At 46.2% G+C, this 14,443-nt stretch overlaps 1 protein-coding gene across 1 annotated transcript in view; it reads right to left on the bottom strand.

Annotated features, from left to right (window-relative positions):
* The window catches only part of RASA3 (RAS p21 protein activator 3), a 168,812-nt gene that overhangs the window by 93,242 nt on the left and 61,127 nt on the right, over nt 1–14,443 (bottom strand). Inside the window, exon 3 of the mRNA XM_045283815.1 lies at nt 1,215–1,309. Within this exon, the coding sequence (XP_045139750.1) occupies nt 1,215–1,309 (95 nt within the window). The remainder of the gene's footprint in view (nt 1–1,214; nt 1,310–14,443) is intronic.

The raw sequence follows: 14,443 nt of genomic DNA on the forward strand, positions 1-14,443 counted from the left end.
TGAAATCTACATAGTGTTATTCCACTCACTCTTTACAGTTGAGTGAACTGAGGCTTGGAGAATACAACTGCCCCAATGTCATTTCACTAGTAGATTAAAGAATGAAGATGTGAAACAGATGTTTGGGTCAAAGGCCATGCTCTTGGCCATATGTCTTGAAGCCACAGCATTGGCATCTTTATAAAAATCTACCTACAGCTGGAAATGTGTTTGCATCTCAGTACCAGGAGCTCTGTGACATGAGGTCGAGATGAGTCCCTTTGTAATTGCCCCCTGTTTCAGACCGGGGCTCGGGATGACCTCCACACACAACACTGGTGTGGGTTAAGAAATACATTGTACTAGGGAAAGGCTCCAGTGAGAAAAAGAGAAGGTGCAGACCCTCTCTTCTGCCTGGACAATGTTCTGCTGGGCATTCAGCATGGCTGCCCCACCCCACCACTGCTCAGTCTGAGAGTACCCTCAGCAGCGAAGGCCACGCAGCATTCCTGGTGCCCGGCAGAGCGGGTTTGTATGCCAGCTGTTTAAGGAGGGTCTCGGGATGCCCAGAACCTGGAGGCCCCAGGGCCTGTGGGAATTGCAGTCTCCCCTGCTAGTCCTGGGAGAAGCTGAGCTGGAGTGGGTGGAAGGGACGTGGAGGGAAGTTTCTTCAACTGGACAAGTGGGAGAAAGCAGTCCCAATGAACACATCATGCAGGTAAGCCGGTATGACTGCCAAGGATGTTTACAAATAACCTCGTTCTTTGCTTCGATTGGGCTACTTCTTACAGTTCTTAGTCTTTCTTTGCTTTGAATATCAGGAGGCCTAGAGACAAATACACAGACCCCCTCCAGCCACTCTCTATACATGGTATATGGCTCTGTGTCCTAATTCTGCCAAGAGCCTCATTTTCTAGGTACCCATAGTTTCTCTCTGTCTTCCAGGATGAGTGACCATCCCTCCTCATTCTGTGGATTTTACAGCTGTGTGTATCTTGCATGACGGAGCCAGGAACTAAAGGAAGAGACAAAACTAACAAGACTTGTTTTTAAGTATAAATCAGAGAAGGTACAAATTTGCCGAACATTAGTCCCTATTAAGGGCAAAAAAAAGCAACATTTCTTCAATCACCAATGGAGTCTGTGTTCCCTTCCCAATGACTTCCGGTGTGTTGCAACAGCTCTGACTCCCAGGATTCTGGCAGAGTTGGCAGGGGTGGGGTGGGGGGTCTCACCTGCACTTCTGAGTCTGCATCGACATGCTGCAGCTGGAACCAGGTGTCTCTGTTGTGGTACTTCTGCAAGTCTTCCTTCTGAATGGCCACTTTCCCTAGACACACAATGCAGAGGACAAGGGCATCACAAGAGGGCAGGGACCCGCTGGACCCAATGTGCTTCACACTCAGAAAAAGAGCCCCAAACCAAGCCATCACGTCACTGCGGCCTCACGGACCCCATAGGACAGGGTAGAACTGCCCTGTGGGTTTCTGAGACTGTAGCTCTTTACAGGAGTAGAAAGCTCCGTCTTTCTCCTGAAGAGTGCCTGATGGTTTTGAATGGCTTGTCCTTGAGGCTCACAGCCCAACGAGTAACCACTGCGGCACCACGGCCCTATCCACAGAAAAGGCTGTGCCAATCTACCGCTGTCAGATGGTTCAAACAGCATAATTCAAAACAGACCCAACAGGTAAAGCGGATAAGCCTACATCATCTTCTTTCCAGTAAGACAAGCATGCATTTACTCAATGAATTCATTTGTCTGCTTATTGACTGTGGTTTGAGGGAAGGTTTACAGAGCAAATTAGTTTTCCTTTCAACCATGCGTACACACATTTAATTTGGAAGGGACGAGCACCCACGCTCCCTTACCCCTGCACATTTCACCCATCACTTTAATTGGTGGCCGGCTGAGACTATTCGTCCTCCGAATGGGAGGGGTGGTGCGTGCATGTGCGGAATGGCTGAGCCTGTCTGTTATGGCTGGTTGACCACATCTGGCCAAAAGCACTTCTCCAGTCCTCTGGTGTGGTAGGAACCATTCCATGAGAGAGGTAGTGGGCATCAGCCCATCTGACAGGATAACCGTGCTGCCAGGTGGCTGGAGTTAGTGAAAGGGAAAGCAGTGGTGGTCAATGGCCTGGGCTACTTCGCCAGTCTCCATTTGACTCACGAGACCCAGTCACCGCACCTCAGCCCTGTACCTCAGCACACTTACTGCAAAGTGAGGGCACGAGTCAGCCTTCACTTCATAAGGCCCTGCTGATTGAAAGGACATGTGGTGGGTGTGCACACTCCCACACCCACACCCATGCTTAGACATAACATATGTGTGTGCATGAGAGAGAGGTGAGGGCTTATGGAAAATCCCATAAAAATTCCATTCAGTTTTCCCACACACATTTGAAGCTCCTCATTGTATATACACATATTATATATGTATATGTATACATATATATATATGTTAATTGTTGAGTGGATCCCAACTCATGGTTACCTCATGGGTGACAGAGTAGAACTGAGTCATGGTTTTTGTGACTATAACCTTTGCAAAACTAGTTCACCTACTCTATCTCAGGTGTGTGTGTGTGTGTGTGTGTGTAAAGTGGGCATTGTCAAAAATGAAATGGAAGATATAAAGATCAATATCCTAGGCATTACTGAGCTGAAATGGACTGGCATTGGCCATTTTGAAATAGAAAATCACATCATTTATTATGCCGGGAACAACATAATCAAGAAGAATGGCGCAGCATTTATTGTAAAAAAAAAAAGGACATCACAAAATCCATCATGAAGTACAGTCCTGTCTGTGGTAGGATAATACTATCTGCCTTCAAGGAACTTCAATTAAGACAACTGTTACTCAATACTGTTGATATCACATGCAAGTAAAATTCTGTTGAGGGTCATCCAATCACAGTTGCAGCAGTATATTGACAGTGAGCTGCCATAGGTTCAGGTTGGATTCAGCAAAGGACATGGAACAAGGGATATCATTGCTGATGTCCGAATGATCTTGGCTCAAAGTAGAGAACAGCAGAAAGATGTGCTTTCTGTTTTATTGTGCTTTATTGACTATGCAAGGCATTTGACTGTGTGGACCATAATAAACTATGCTTATTAACAATCTGCGATATGCAGATGGCACAACCTTGCTTGCTGAAAGTGAGGAGGACTTGTAGCACCTGCTGATAAAGATTAAGGATCGCAGGCATCAGTGTAGATAACAATTCAATGTAAAGAAAACCAGAATCCTTACAACTGAACCAAAAGGTAACAGCATAGTAAATGGAGAAAAGTCTGACGTTGTCAAGGATTTTGGCTTGCTTGGATCCACAATCAATGCTCATGGAAGCTGCAGTCAAGAGATCAAAAGAGGAGTTGCAGGGGAATAAATCTGCCACACAAGACCTTTTTAGAGTGCTGAAAAGCAAGGATGTTCCTTTGAGGACTAAGGTTTGCCTGGCCTAAGCCATGGTTCTTTCCACTGCTTCATATGCATGTTGGACACTGAATAAGGAAGAAAGAAGGAGCCATGTGTTTGAATTGTGGTGCTGGAGAAGACCTATTGAAACACCATAAAAGAACAAACCAATCTGTCTTGGAACTATGGCCAGAGTGCTCCTTAGAGGCAAGGATGACAAGACTATGTCCTACATACTGTTGACATGTTGTCAGGAGAGACCAGTCCCTGGAGAAGGACATCATACTTGGTAAAGTGGAGGGGCAGCCAAAACGAGGAAGGCCCTCAAGGAGATGGACCGACACAGCGCCTGCAATAATGGGCTCAGGCATCGGAACCACTGTGAGGACGGCGCAGGACTGTGAAGTGTTTCATCCTGCTGTACACGGGATCGCTAAGGGTTGGAGCTGATTCAATGGCATCTAACAATAACAACAACAACACACCTGGGAGCACCAGGCTTCAAAGGGACCGCCTAGTTTTTCTGGTTCGTGAAAGTTTTCTACCTTTGACCCAGTGCCTACCATTTTTCTATCTCTCTCTATTAAGAGTTCTACCTCCTGAGCACCTAGTGAGTTTTCCTGGCTCTGGCTTTCCAGGATCTGGCTTCTACAGATTTTACAGTACATATGTACACAAACACACATACACACACCGCGCTAACCGGGTGTGTGCATACATCAGAACAGCGCTCAGCAGGTAGCACGCACTGAGGTTTATGAATAGTTAGGCCTCCTATTGAGAGTGTTGTAGGAACAAATCATTGCCTTCCTAGTTTGGCATGTCTATCTAATCTGTAAATAGGTGTTATTCAAAATGTGACTGATGGACCTCCTGCATCGGAAACATCTTGAAGAAGTTTCTTAAAACGCACCTTTCTGCGCCCCATCCCAGATGGGGGAAAACAGACTCTACGCCTCTACCTTGGAGCCAGTTTCCCTGGTGATGTGATGACCTCGGCCTCAAACAGTCTTGCGTTCCTCATTCAGGGTTTGTGCTCTAAGGCCAGGCATTCAATGGAAAAAATACGTACATGAATATATGTTTACCTATTAGATGATTATGGCATTTAAAGATATGCACACAAGCAGCACGTGGGGTCTAAACATTCTCCTTGTTCCAGAGCAACAGTGCTCAACCTGTGGGTCGCAACCTCTTTGGGGGGCAAACGACCCTTTCACAGGGGTCACCTAGGACCATATTTCAGATGGTCTTAGGAACTGAGACACCACTCCTCTGTCTCCAGGCAGGTCCGCCCACATGCAGATATGCCTGCATACGGGGTCACCACAACATGAAGAATTGTATTAAAGGGTCTTGGCATTAGGAAATTGAGAACCACTGGTTTAGAACAACATTGAAGGTAGCTCATCAAATATGTATCCAGTCCAGTGTGGAAAAGACAGACGGGGTAAAAGGAAGACTATCACACACTGGGCACTGAGCTGCCCTCCTGCTCCGAGTATGACTAACAGCATTGCTTTCATTCATTCTAGTAGATTCCAGACAGTCTCAGTCTACTGCCTATTAGGGAAAAATAAGATCTCTGGGCAATCTAGGCATGAGTGTGCATGTACACACACACACACACACACACGCATTATAAAACTCACAAAAGAATGATGATGGCAACAAATGTACACATGTGCTCGACACAATGGATGGATGGATGGATTGTGATAAGCGTTGTGTGAGTCCCCAGTATTTGGTTAAAGAACCCCACAAAACTAGAGATGATAAAGGATCGTATGAAAATCCCTATGTGTAAAAGTCCCAGGGTCTTCTTCCTGTACTCCCCAAGACATCTTTTTTTCTGATTTTGGAAAGCATGGTCCAATGAGCAAAGAAAGGTATTCGGGCTCCTGTCTCTCCCTCTCCCTTCACTCCTTACGCCCAACAGCTGCCAGACTCTGATCCCTCTGCTCCTTCGGAGCGCCTTCCTCGCTCTACCTAGGCTCAGCTAGCCAGCCCTCTCGGAGCCTTCCCACCGCAGCCCATGATACTGTCCACATAAGCCCGAGTGTGCTCCACAAAGGGAGATCTTTTTTAGGTTGTGGGATCCTAAAAACTCTACTAGGCACCTGTAAACAGAAGAAAGGTCGCAACCCTGAGATTAAGTATGTCACCGCTTGGCCACACCCTCTTCCCATCCTCATCCTTACTTTGCAATTCCTACGACCTGCTCTGTGTCAAGTCCCCTTACAGGCTCATCCCTCAATGGCAGGGAGGGAGGGACAGTGTCTATTAGGGTCCATCCTCCCTAACCAGTGAATAACAGGAGTGCAACTAGTCCCTGGACTCCACGGCCTATGTTTGAAATCACGAGGGCATTTCGCTTGCCTGGCTTTCTTCTCCTTATTTGTTTGCTTTGTCCAACACCATCACCCTGCAAGGTTTGCCTGGACAGACGCGCCCCCTGCCCCCTCCCCAGCCCCAGTGACTTGGACCCTGGCCTGCTATAAAAGGCTCTCACCACAGACCCTGCTAGTGAGCAAAGAAATGTCTGTGCGTGGAAGTCCCATCATTCACCATTTCCATCTTCTCAGGTCGGTAACAATGCCTCACATTTACTCACTCCATACATAACAAGCCCCAGGAATCAGCTCCTCGGTTCAAGCCAGTTAACCCCACCCTGACAAAACTTCTGTCTGCCTGCCAAGTGCAGGCAGCATGCCGGGCACTCAAAGGGTTGATGCAATGAGCCATGTGGTCCTCCTTGGCCCGGCCAACAAGGGCTTTTACTCTTGCCACACAGAACCGTCTGGAGCAAAGTCCTGCACCACTGTAGCAGATTGCATAACACTTGAAAGCCATGAAGAGCAGTCAACCTTGGCAGGCAAGCAAGAAAACCGGCAGAAGACAGAGGAACCAATGCAGAGACCACACCTGGAAGTGCCCCGGTTGGGAAGAGATTAGACTTTGCACTTGGAAACCTCCAGCACTCACTCAGAGCGGCTTTGGGTGTGTTCCCAACTAGCACACAATGATCAGACTCTAAGGACATCCTTCCGAACGCAATCTTATAATTCCTTCCTTTGCCTTTGTTCATTGACTACCCTAAGGCTGAACCGGTGTATGTCCTTCCCCGGTCTCCCGGCCTCTCCCTTTCCACCCAGCCACGCTCTCCCTCACGCTGACATTCCATTGGATGATTTCTTTACTACTTGGGTCCGTAACCTTTGATCCTTTTCCAGGCACAGGCAGAATGAGTGCCCAGGATATTAGCTTATCCTGCCTTCTCTGCACTCCGCCAGCTATTGCCTGAGGCTTGCGAAATCTCCCCCCACCCTTACCCCACTGCCATCTTGGGGAATAGGATGTTTGAGTCTCACAGGACATAAAATCGCTTCAAAGAAAAGCTTTCTGAAAATTGAATTGAGCAATATACTTCAATGCAAAGGGATAAAGAAACTCCACACGAAGACTATTCTTGAAGTTTTCAAACTTAATTATTTCATTACAACATTACTGAGTCTTCATCTTTTAATGAACTAAAATCAAGGGGGGGGGCGGGGTTGCAGCACCACATAGTTAATGCTTGGATGAGTCGTATACACACTTTTATTTCTGGAAGCATTTAACAGCACAGACCTCTGAGGACGAGAGATTTGCTGAGGGGAAGCTTCTTTCCCTCCCCCGGCTCTGAGAGATGTGGATTCCCTTCTAAGAGGTCACTTTTGCTCCCAATTTCTCCTTTGTCCTTCCAGAGACGGAGGAACCACATTCACTAGTAAATGAACATGCAGCTTATTAAACACATATGTTCTCAAAACTCACGGACTCCACGGTAACCGAGATGCCAGGGTAAAACTGACCCTGTGATTTTCCCAGGCTATAAATCTTTCTGGGAGCATTTTATCCTGTAGAACAGCTGGTGGTTTTGAACTGCTGACCTTGCAGCCCAATGCATAACCACTACACAGCCACGGCCTATCAGTGTGTCTCGATGCTGTTCTGGTATAGTACCTGATCGACAAACCATCATAGCTACTTCCATTGTTTCCGAGGTATCACAATACACAGAGGTTTCATGGCTCCTAATTCCAAAATGACTCCAATCTACAGCTGTGGGACGTCCAAAAGGCGACTAAACCATTCTGGGCCATACTTCATTTGAACAAAGGTGGTGATACAGAAGAACCTTTATATCACTAAAAATCCCATTTATTCTTTTCTTCTGAGGCCCCTGGCATAGTGTGTTACGCGTGGGGCTGATAATCACAAGATCGGCAATTGAAAACCGATAGCCACTCTGCTAGAAAAGGTGAGGCTTTCGACTCCCGTAAAGAGCTACCGTCTCGGAAACCCACAGGGGCAGTTCCTCTCTGTCCTATAGGGTCGCTATGAGTTGGAATCAACTCAAAGGCAGTGAGTGGGTGAGAGTATCTGCGGGGTCCAGGCATTTAATAGGGGGAAATAGTTGCAGAAGTGTCAGAAAGCTACACAAAGAATCCGGGGAGAGGTGAGGCAAACCCGAGAAGGAAATCGGTAGGAAGACCGCTGGCCTCCAACGTAATGGTTAACATCGGAATGCTTTCCTCCTAGGACAAGGTGACCAGATTTAAAGCGGAACACCATTGACGGGGTGTGGGGTGTGGGGGGGTGTTCTTGATTAAAATAGACCGTTCCCTAGCTTGTCGTGCATTCTTTCCAAAAATCGGGACTTTTTTAAAACGCCAAAAATCGGGACTGTCCCGCCAAAAGCGGGACGTCTGGTCACCTTATCCTAAGAACACAGAGAGCTAAGGTGCTTAATCCCAACACTCCCACTCAATGTCGTACCCTATTCAATGTCGTATCCTACTCAATGTCGTACCCTATTCAATGTCGTATCCTACTCAATGTCGTACCCTATTCAATGCAACAACAGGAAAACTACGTAGCTTAGAAAAGAAGACACAAAAATATTCACAGAATCTACCAACCCCCCCCCCAATTATTTACCAAAATCTACCCCCCAAAAGCTAATGGGATTAATAAGTGAATTTTAACAAAGTCATCGGCTGCAATTCAATATACAGAGTAATTGAATTTCTATTCTTTAAAATGATCACGGGAATTGAAATTTTTAAAATCACCTCTTCTGAAATGGCAAACTTATGGTCCATGTGTCTGGTAGAGTCTCTAAAAATTATTTGCCTGCCCCATCAACAACATGAAAACATGAGGAGCTTTAAAAAGCTCTCGAAACACAATGGAATGGATATATAATAAAAAAAAATCTCCCACAAACTTTTTAAAGTTTTCTTGTACACAGATTAAAAAACAGACAAAAAACCCCACAACTCGTTGCTATTGAGTTGATCCAGACTCACAGCAATGCTGTAGGGCAGGGTGAAATGGTCCCTGTGGGTCTCTGAGATTGTAACTTTTTACAGGAATAAAAAGCCTCATCTTTCACAGATCTAACAAAATATGTGCAAGATTTGCATGCTGAAAACTCAAACAAGAGGAATGAGAGAAGACCTAAGTACACAGAGAGACCAAGCATGTTCATGGATCAGAAAATTACATTGCGGTAAACTTTCATTCTTCACAAAGTAAACTACATATTTCAATGCAGTTTCCGTCAAAATCCCTGTGGGCTTTGTGTTGAAACGAAGAGGCTCACTCAAAAATTAGTCTGACGATGCAAAGGAGCCCATAAACAACCAAACCAGGTTTGAAAAATTAGAACACAGTTGGTGGTCTCACACTACTGATTTAAGACTTATTATGGAACTTCAAAAATCAAGACGGTGTGGGAGTGACCTATGGAAAGCCGTACAGATCCGTGAAACTGAAGAGACAATCCAGAAGAAACCCATACATACAAAGCCCATCGATTTCCAATCAAGGTGCCAAAGTACCTCAGTGAAGTAAAAATAACTCCCAAAAATCAAAACATCAACAACAAACCCTCTTCACTGCCAATGAGTCTACTTCAACTCATGATGATCAGACACGGCAGAGCACAACTGCCCCTGTGGGTTTCGGATGCTATAAATCCTCACCCAGGAGCAGAAAGTCTCATCTTTCTACCTCGGAGTGGCTGGTAGGTTTGAACTGCCAACCTTGTGATTAGATTAGCAGTCCAGTATAGAACCCACGACACCACTAGAACTCCTTGAAGTAAGAAGAGATTTCAATGAATGAGACGATGACTGCCTAGGTAGAAACTCATGGGACCCCCCAAGCCGAAGGCCCTTTATCCCTCCCCCCATGTCTGGAGTTGAACTTAGTTCCTTGTTAGAACAGTCAACCACTTAAGATCCGAAGGGCACCATTTACCCAGGGACAAAGTACTGCGGGTTAGGAAAGAGGAAGCACAAGGAGGAAGTAGGATGAGTGATTGTGCACCGGCTGCACGGAAACAGACAGTGTATGGATTACTGAAGGTAAAACTACTCTCTAAGCCTTCACCTAATTCACAAGGAAAGATCTTAATATGTACTGACACCCCTCACCCCCACCCCGACAAGAGTAATCTTTCAGCAAATGGGAATATGGGACAATTGCATGTCTATAATGAAAAACACACACACAAACAAAAACTATGACCCTTGACCATATATTGCATGGACAAGCTAACTTTAAATATATCCTAGATCTAAATGTAGGGGCTAAACCCCTAAGTGTTCTAGAAAACACATAGGAAGATGTCTTTACAGCCTCGGGATTGGGAAAGACTCTGAGGACATCAAAAGCCCTAACCACAAAATTAAAACTATTTTGATAAACTAGTCTTCATCAAAATAAACCTTCAACTATTTCACAGTGGTAAGAAAAACAGATGGCAAGTAAATACTCAATTTCTTCATCATAGAAATGCAACTTTCAAGCATATGGGATACACAATGAGATATTATACACCCTACTAGAATGCTAACTATGAATTTTAAGATAAAATTTGAGCCTATCTTGTGCTGGTGTCAGTCCTGGTGTTGTAGTGGGTTATGCATTAGGCTGCTAACTGCAAGGTCAACAGTTCAAAACCACCATCACTCTGTGGGAGAAAGATGAAACTCTCTACTCCTGTAAACAGTAACAGTCTTGGGAATTCAAAGGGCAGTTCTACAATGCCCTATAGGGTCGCTGTGAGTCAGAATTGACTCACTGGCAGTGAGTGAGTACTGGCCAAGATGTGGAGTCACTCTTATGCGTGGCTATGGGGAATTAAAAAACATTTTGCTCTGGTAACAGGAGCCCTGGTGGCGTAGTGGGTTATACATGGGGCTGAAAAGTGCAAGGCTTTCTACTCTTGTTAAGGTTGACAGTCTCGGAAACCCAGAGAGGCCATTCTACAGGGTTCTAATGAGTCTCAACGGCAGTGAGTTTGAATTTTGTTTGGCTTGTTTTTCAATCACTCAGGCAGTTTGGGAGTTTTAAAAAAGTTAAACATATACCTTTGTTTATCAATAACCAGCAATGGCTATTGATAATACCAGCAATATTACTGGTAGGTAACAGGAGAAATTAAAATATCTGTTCCTAGCAAGACCTATGCAAGAATATTTACAGCGGTTTCGTTCCTCATCGCTAAAACTGGCAAACAGCCATCATGCATCAGGAAGAATGAGTAAACAGGGTGTGGTACGTTGCTATAACAGATGTTGTTCAGCCACAAAAGGAACAAATGACCGAGGCAGAGAACAACACGGACGCATCTCAGAAGGGTCCCGCTAAGCGAGAGAAGGGCTGTGTGGAAGACTGATGTGTTCATGAAGTTCATGATGTGTTCGTGAAGTCCCCATTCTAAAGACGGGGAAATGATAGCAATGGGGAGATCAGGAGCCAGGCTGGGGAAACGGGCAATTGTAAGGGACACATGGGAACTTTTAGGAGTGATGAAAATGTATCTTCATCGTGGTGGTGCCTATAAAACAGTACAGATTGGTTGAGATGCAATCTTTAAAAGATGAATTTTACTGAGTGTAAGTGATACCGCAGTAAACCTGGATGATAAATAGACGCTGCACTTTACCGCAAGCCCTCCCACCCTCCCTCTCAAATGCACTGATGAAAAACCTGGACCAGTCCTGGATGGACAAAGGAGGAGCTGGAGTTACGGGAGTCAAGGCAGCCAGAGGAAGAAGGCAGCTTAAAGGCCTACTAGGGAGGACTGTTGCCAAGATGGGACCCCTCAACCCAACTGCCATTGAGTCAATTCTGGCTCATACCCCGTCTTTGGACATGACCAGCTCTACTTGGACACATCGTCCAGTCTAGGATTAACTGGTAGGAACCTCTGATTCACTGAAGGCTCTCTCCAGCTCTAAGATCGCATGGTTGCAATAGGGCAAAGGAGAGCTGCCCTGCGGCTTCCTGAGGCTGTCATTCTTTACAGGGGGCGGGGGTAGCCTCATCACTCTCCCTTAGAGCAGCTGATGGCTTCAAACTGGTGACCTGTGGTTGGGGAGCGGCCCAACTTTTAACCTGCTACTCCGTCAGGGCTCCCGGAGAAGGAATGCCCTGGCTTCTCCTCTCGTCCCCACTGCAATCTCCCAGCAGTACCTCGCATTGGCCAAATCAGATGGGTCAGCGGGTGGCAAGGACAACTGGGAAGTGTAGTCTGCAGGGGTCAGTCCCCTGTGATACAGAGCAGAGCAGGAGGAGGTGGGGGAAAGTACCTGAGAGAAACTAGTGGCACCAGGGCTGCTCGCTATCCTGCTACCCACCAACTAGCATCTAGTAAGCAAGCATTCATTTTCCTCTTTCTTATTCATCAAAGCTATAAATGCTTAACCAGAGCTTCTGACCAGCATGACAACAGGCCGCTCTGTGTTGATACACTTCTCTGCAAGAGGGAAGAAAATTGGTCTCAGTCAACCCAGGCAGCCTTACAAGGAATAAAGAAATATTTCCACCCTGTTTTGGAAAATAATGTCCAACAGCTTCTAGGCCTACCACAACCTGGATGTATCTCACATGTCCAGGATTAGTCAGTGGGAAACCTCCTTTGCCTCACTGATGGCTTCCCCTGGCTCCAAGACCCTACGGTTCCAGGAAGTCGCTGACTGCCAACCAAAGCGCCATGGCAAAAAGATGACCACGTTCTAAACAGTATCCACCTGGGCCGAATATTCACGGAGCGCCCTCCAAGGCTACTGCTTACCCCACCACCACCACCACTCTCTGCTGTGGGGGGTGGAGCTACAGGCTCCTTTGTCCTTTGTGTTTCCATGGCATTCAGACACTGGGAGATACAGGCAGTAGGGCTGAGTAGGGAAGGAGAGTGGAGCCAGGATAGTTTTTTCTCCAGCTCTTACTAGGCCAGATTACCGCATCCTTCCATCAGCCAAGGAGCCAGGTAACCTCTCCTATAGCTGCTAGTATTCAGTCACTACTGACTCCTCCAGACCCCCCAGGGTGGGTGCCGCACCATTCCTTGGTCTCCCCAAGCCCTGCACACCTTTGCCTTTCTCTTAAATTCTCCTTGGTGACCCGTTGAGATGTGCCATCGGTTTCCTGCCGCGCCTTTCCTGCTTGACCTGACCGTATAAACATCAAAGAAACCCTGAAGATAAGGGTCAATTTCCTTAGGGTGCAGGATGCCATTAGGTGAGCCAGGGATGAAACCTTGGAAAAGGAGAGTTTTTAAAAAGGAACACATCAAAGAAGCGGGCAACACTGGGCTTGTTTGCTGCACACAAACGTATAACCTCGCATTTCACTTCTCATTCTTGGTAACAACATAATTGGTAGTCATAACTTTCAAGGACTACTGGAGCCTCAGCCAGCCATTTATTTTTCTGGGTGTGAAAAATGATGACAAGAGCATCGGAGTCCAGCTGCACACAGACACGCCATCATTTCAAAGCCACCAGGAATCACTGAACTGCGGTTCGGGGGTTATCTTTATTTTCCTTTAAGTCTTATTTATTTAGTTGTTGTCTTGAATAGACATAACAAAACATGCACCCATTCAACCAGGCCTACATGTGCAATCATGTAAGGCTGATTACAGTCTTCGAGTTGGGCAACTATCCACACCCTCCTGCTCTAAGTTGTTCCTCTTTCCTTGTGATGGTTAGGTTTTGATTCAATTCGGCTGAGCCAGGATTCTCAGTAGTCTGCCAACTAAGGCCTCCTTACGATGTGACCTAACAAAATGTAACCAACTCCATGATGGGTTCTGCTGTGAGTAACCAAGCAGCCGTGGGAAGAATATGGTGGAGAGCAACCTCTACTCAGGGGGTTCCGCTTACTTCATAGATAAGCAGCATCTGTAGAGAGATGTTTTGTTTCTTCCTGGTGTAGACCCTGAATCTGGCCCATAAATCTCCAGTTCTCTGAACCTGAACCAGTGGCCTACCATATTCCAGTCAAACCTAGGAGCGATCAGCAGCCTGTCATCAGACCTGCACATCTTGGGTCCAACTACCACTGCATCTACCAGCAATGACCTATCTTCTTGGTTCATCAGCCCTGGCAACTATGCCAGTCAGGAAAAAACTCCAGCTTAATAGCTGACCCATGGACTTGAACTGGGTAGACTTCCCTGCTTCCACAACGGTGGGAGTCACCTTTCTGACTTTCTTGACATAAATTTCTCTCACACACACACACACACACACACACACACACCACCCCAATGACTGATTTGCTCAAGAACCTAGCCAAACCTACTCATTAACGCAAACACACTGCCCTCTAAGGCTGCTACCTAATCATGTGTGGTGTTGTTACTGTCACTTTGAGCCCCTATAGTTCTTAAACAAGCATAATGCTCGAAGCAGATCTTTTTTTTAGTATTTAGGCTAACCTACTGTTTGGTTTAAGAAGGCTCCAGAGGTCATCTTTGCCCGAAAGACTACCTCGGGGAAATGGTTGCAGGAAGTTAGCCAACCGGCATAGCTTTAGGAAATTGGGATTCCATGAGCATTTGACCTTTGGTTCTGCTCCAACCCTTTTGATGAGGATTCTTCTATGAAATCCTTGACCAAAATGTTCAGTAACAGAAGCCAGGAACCGCCCAGTTCTTCTGGCCTCATGCCCAAGGCAGCAGTTTTGTGTGGAAGC

The sequence above is a fragment of the Echinops telfairi genome, unplaced genomic scaffold, assembly GCF_000313985.2.
Source record: "Echinops telfairi isolate 266 unplaced genomic scaffold, ASM31398v2 ScPeMD7_7467;HRSCAF=8505_1, whole genome shotgun sequence".
In the NCBI taxonomy this organism is placed as follows: domain Eukaryota; kingdom Metazoa; phylum Chordata; class Mammalia; order Afrosoricida; family Tenrecidae; genus Echinops; species Echinops telfairi.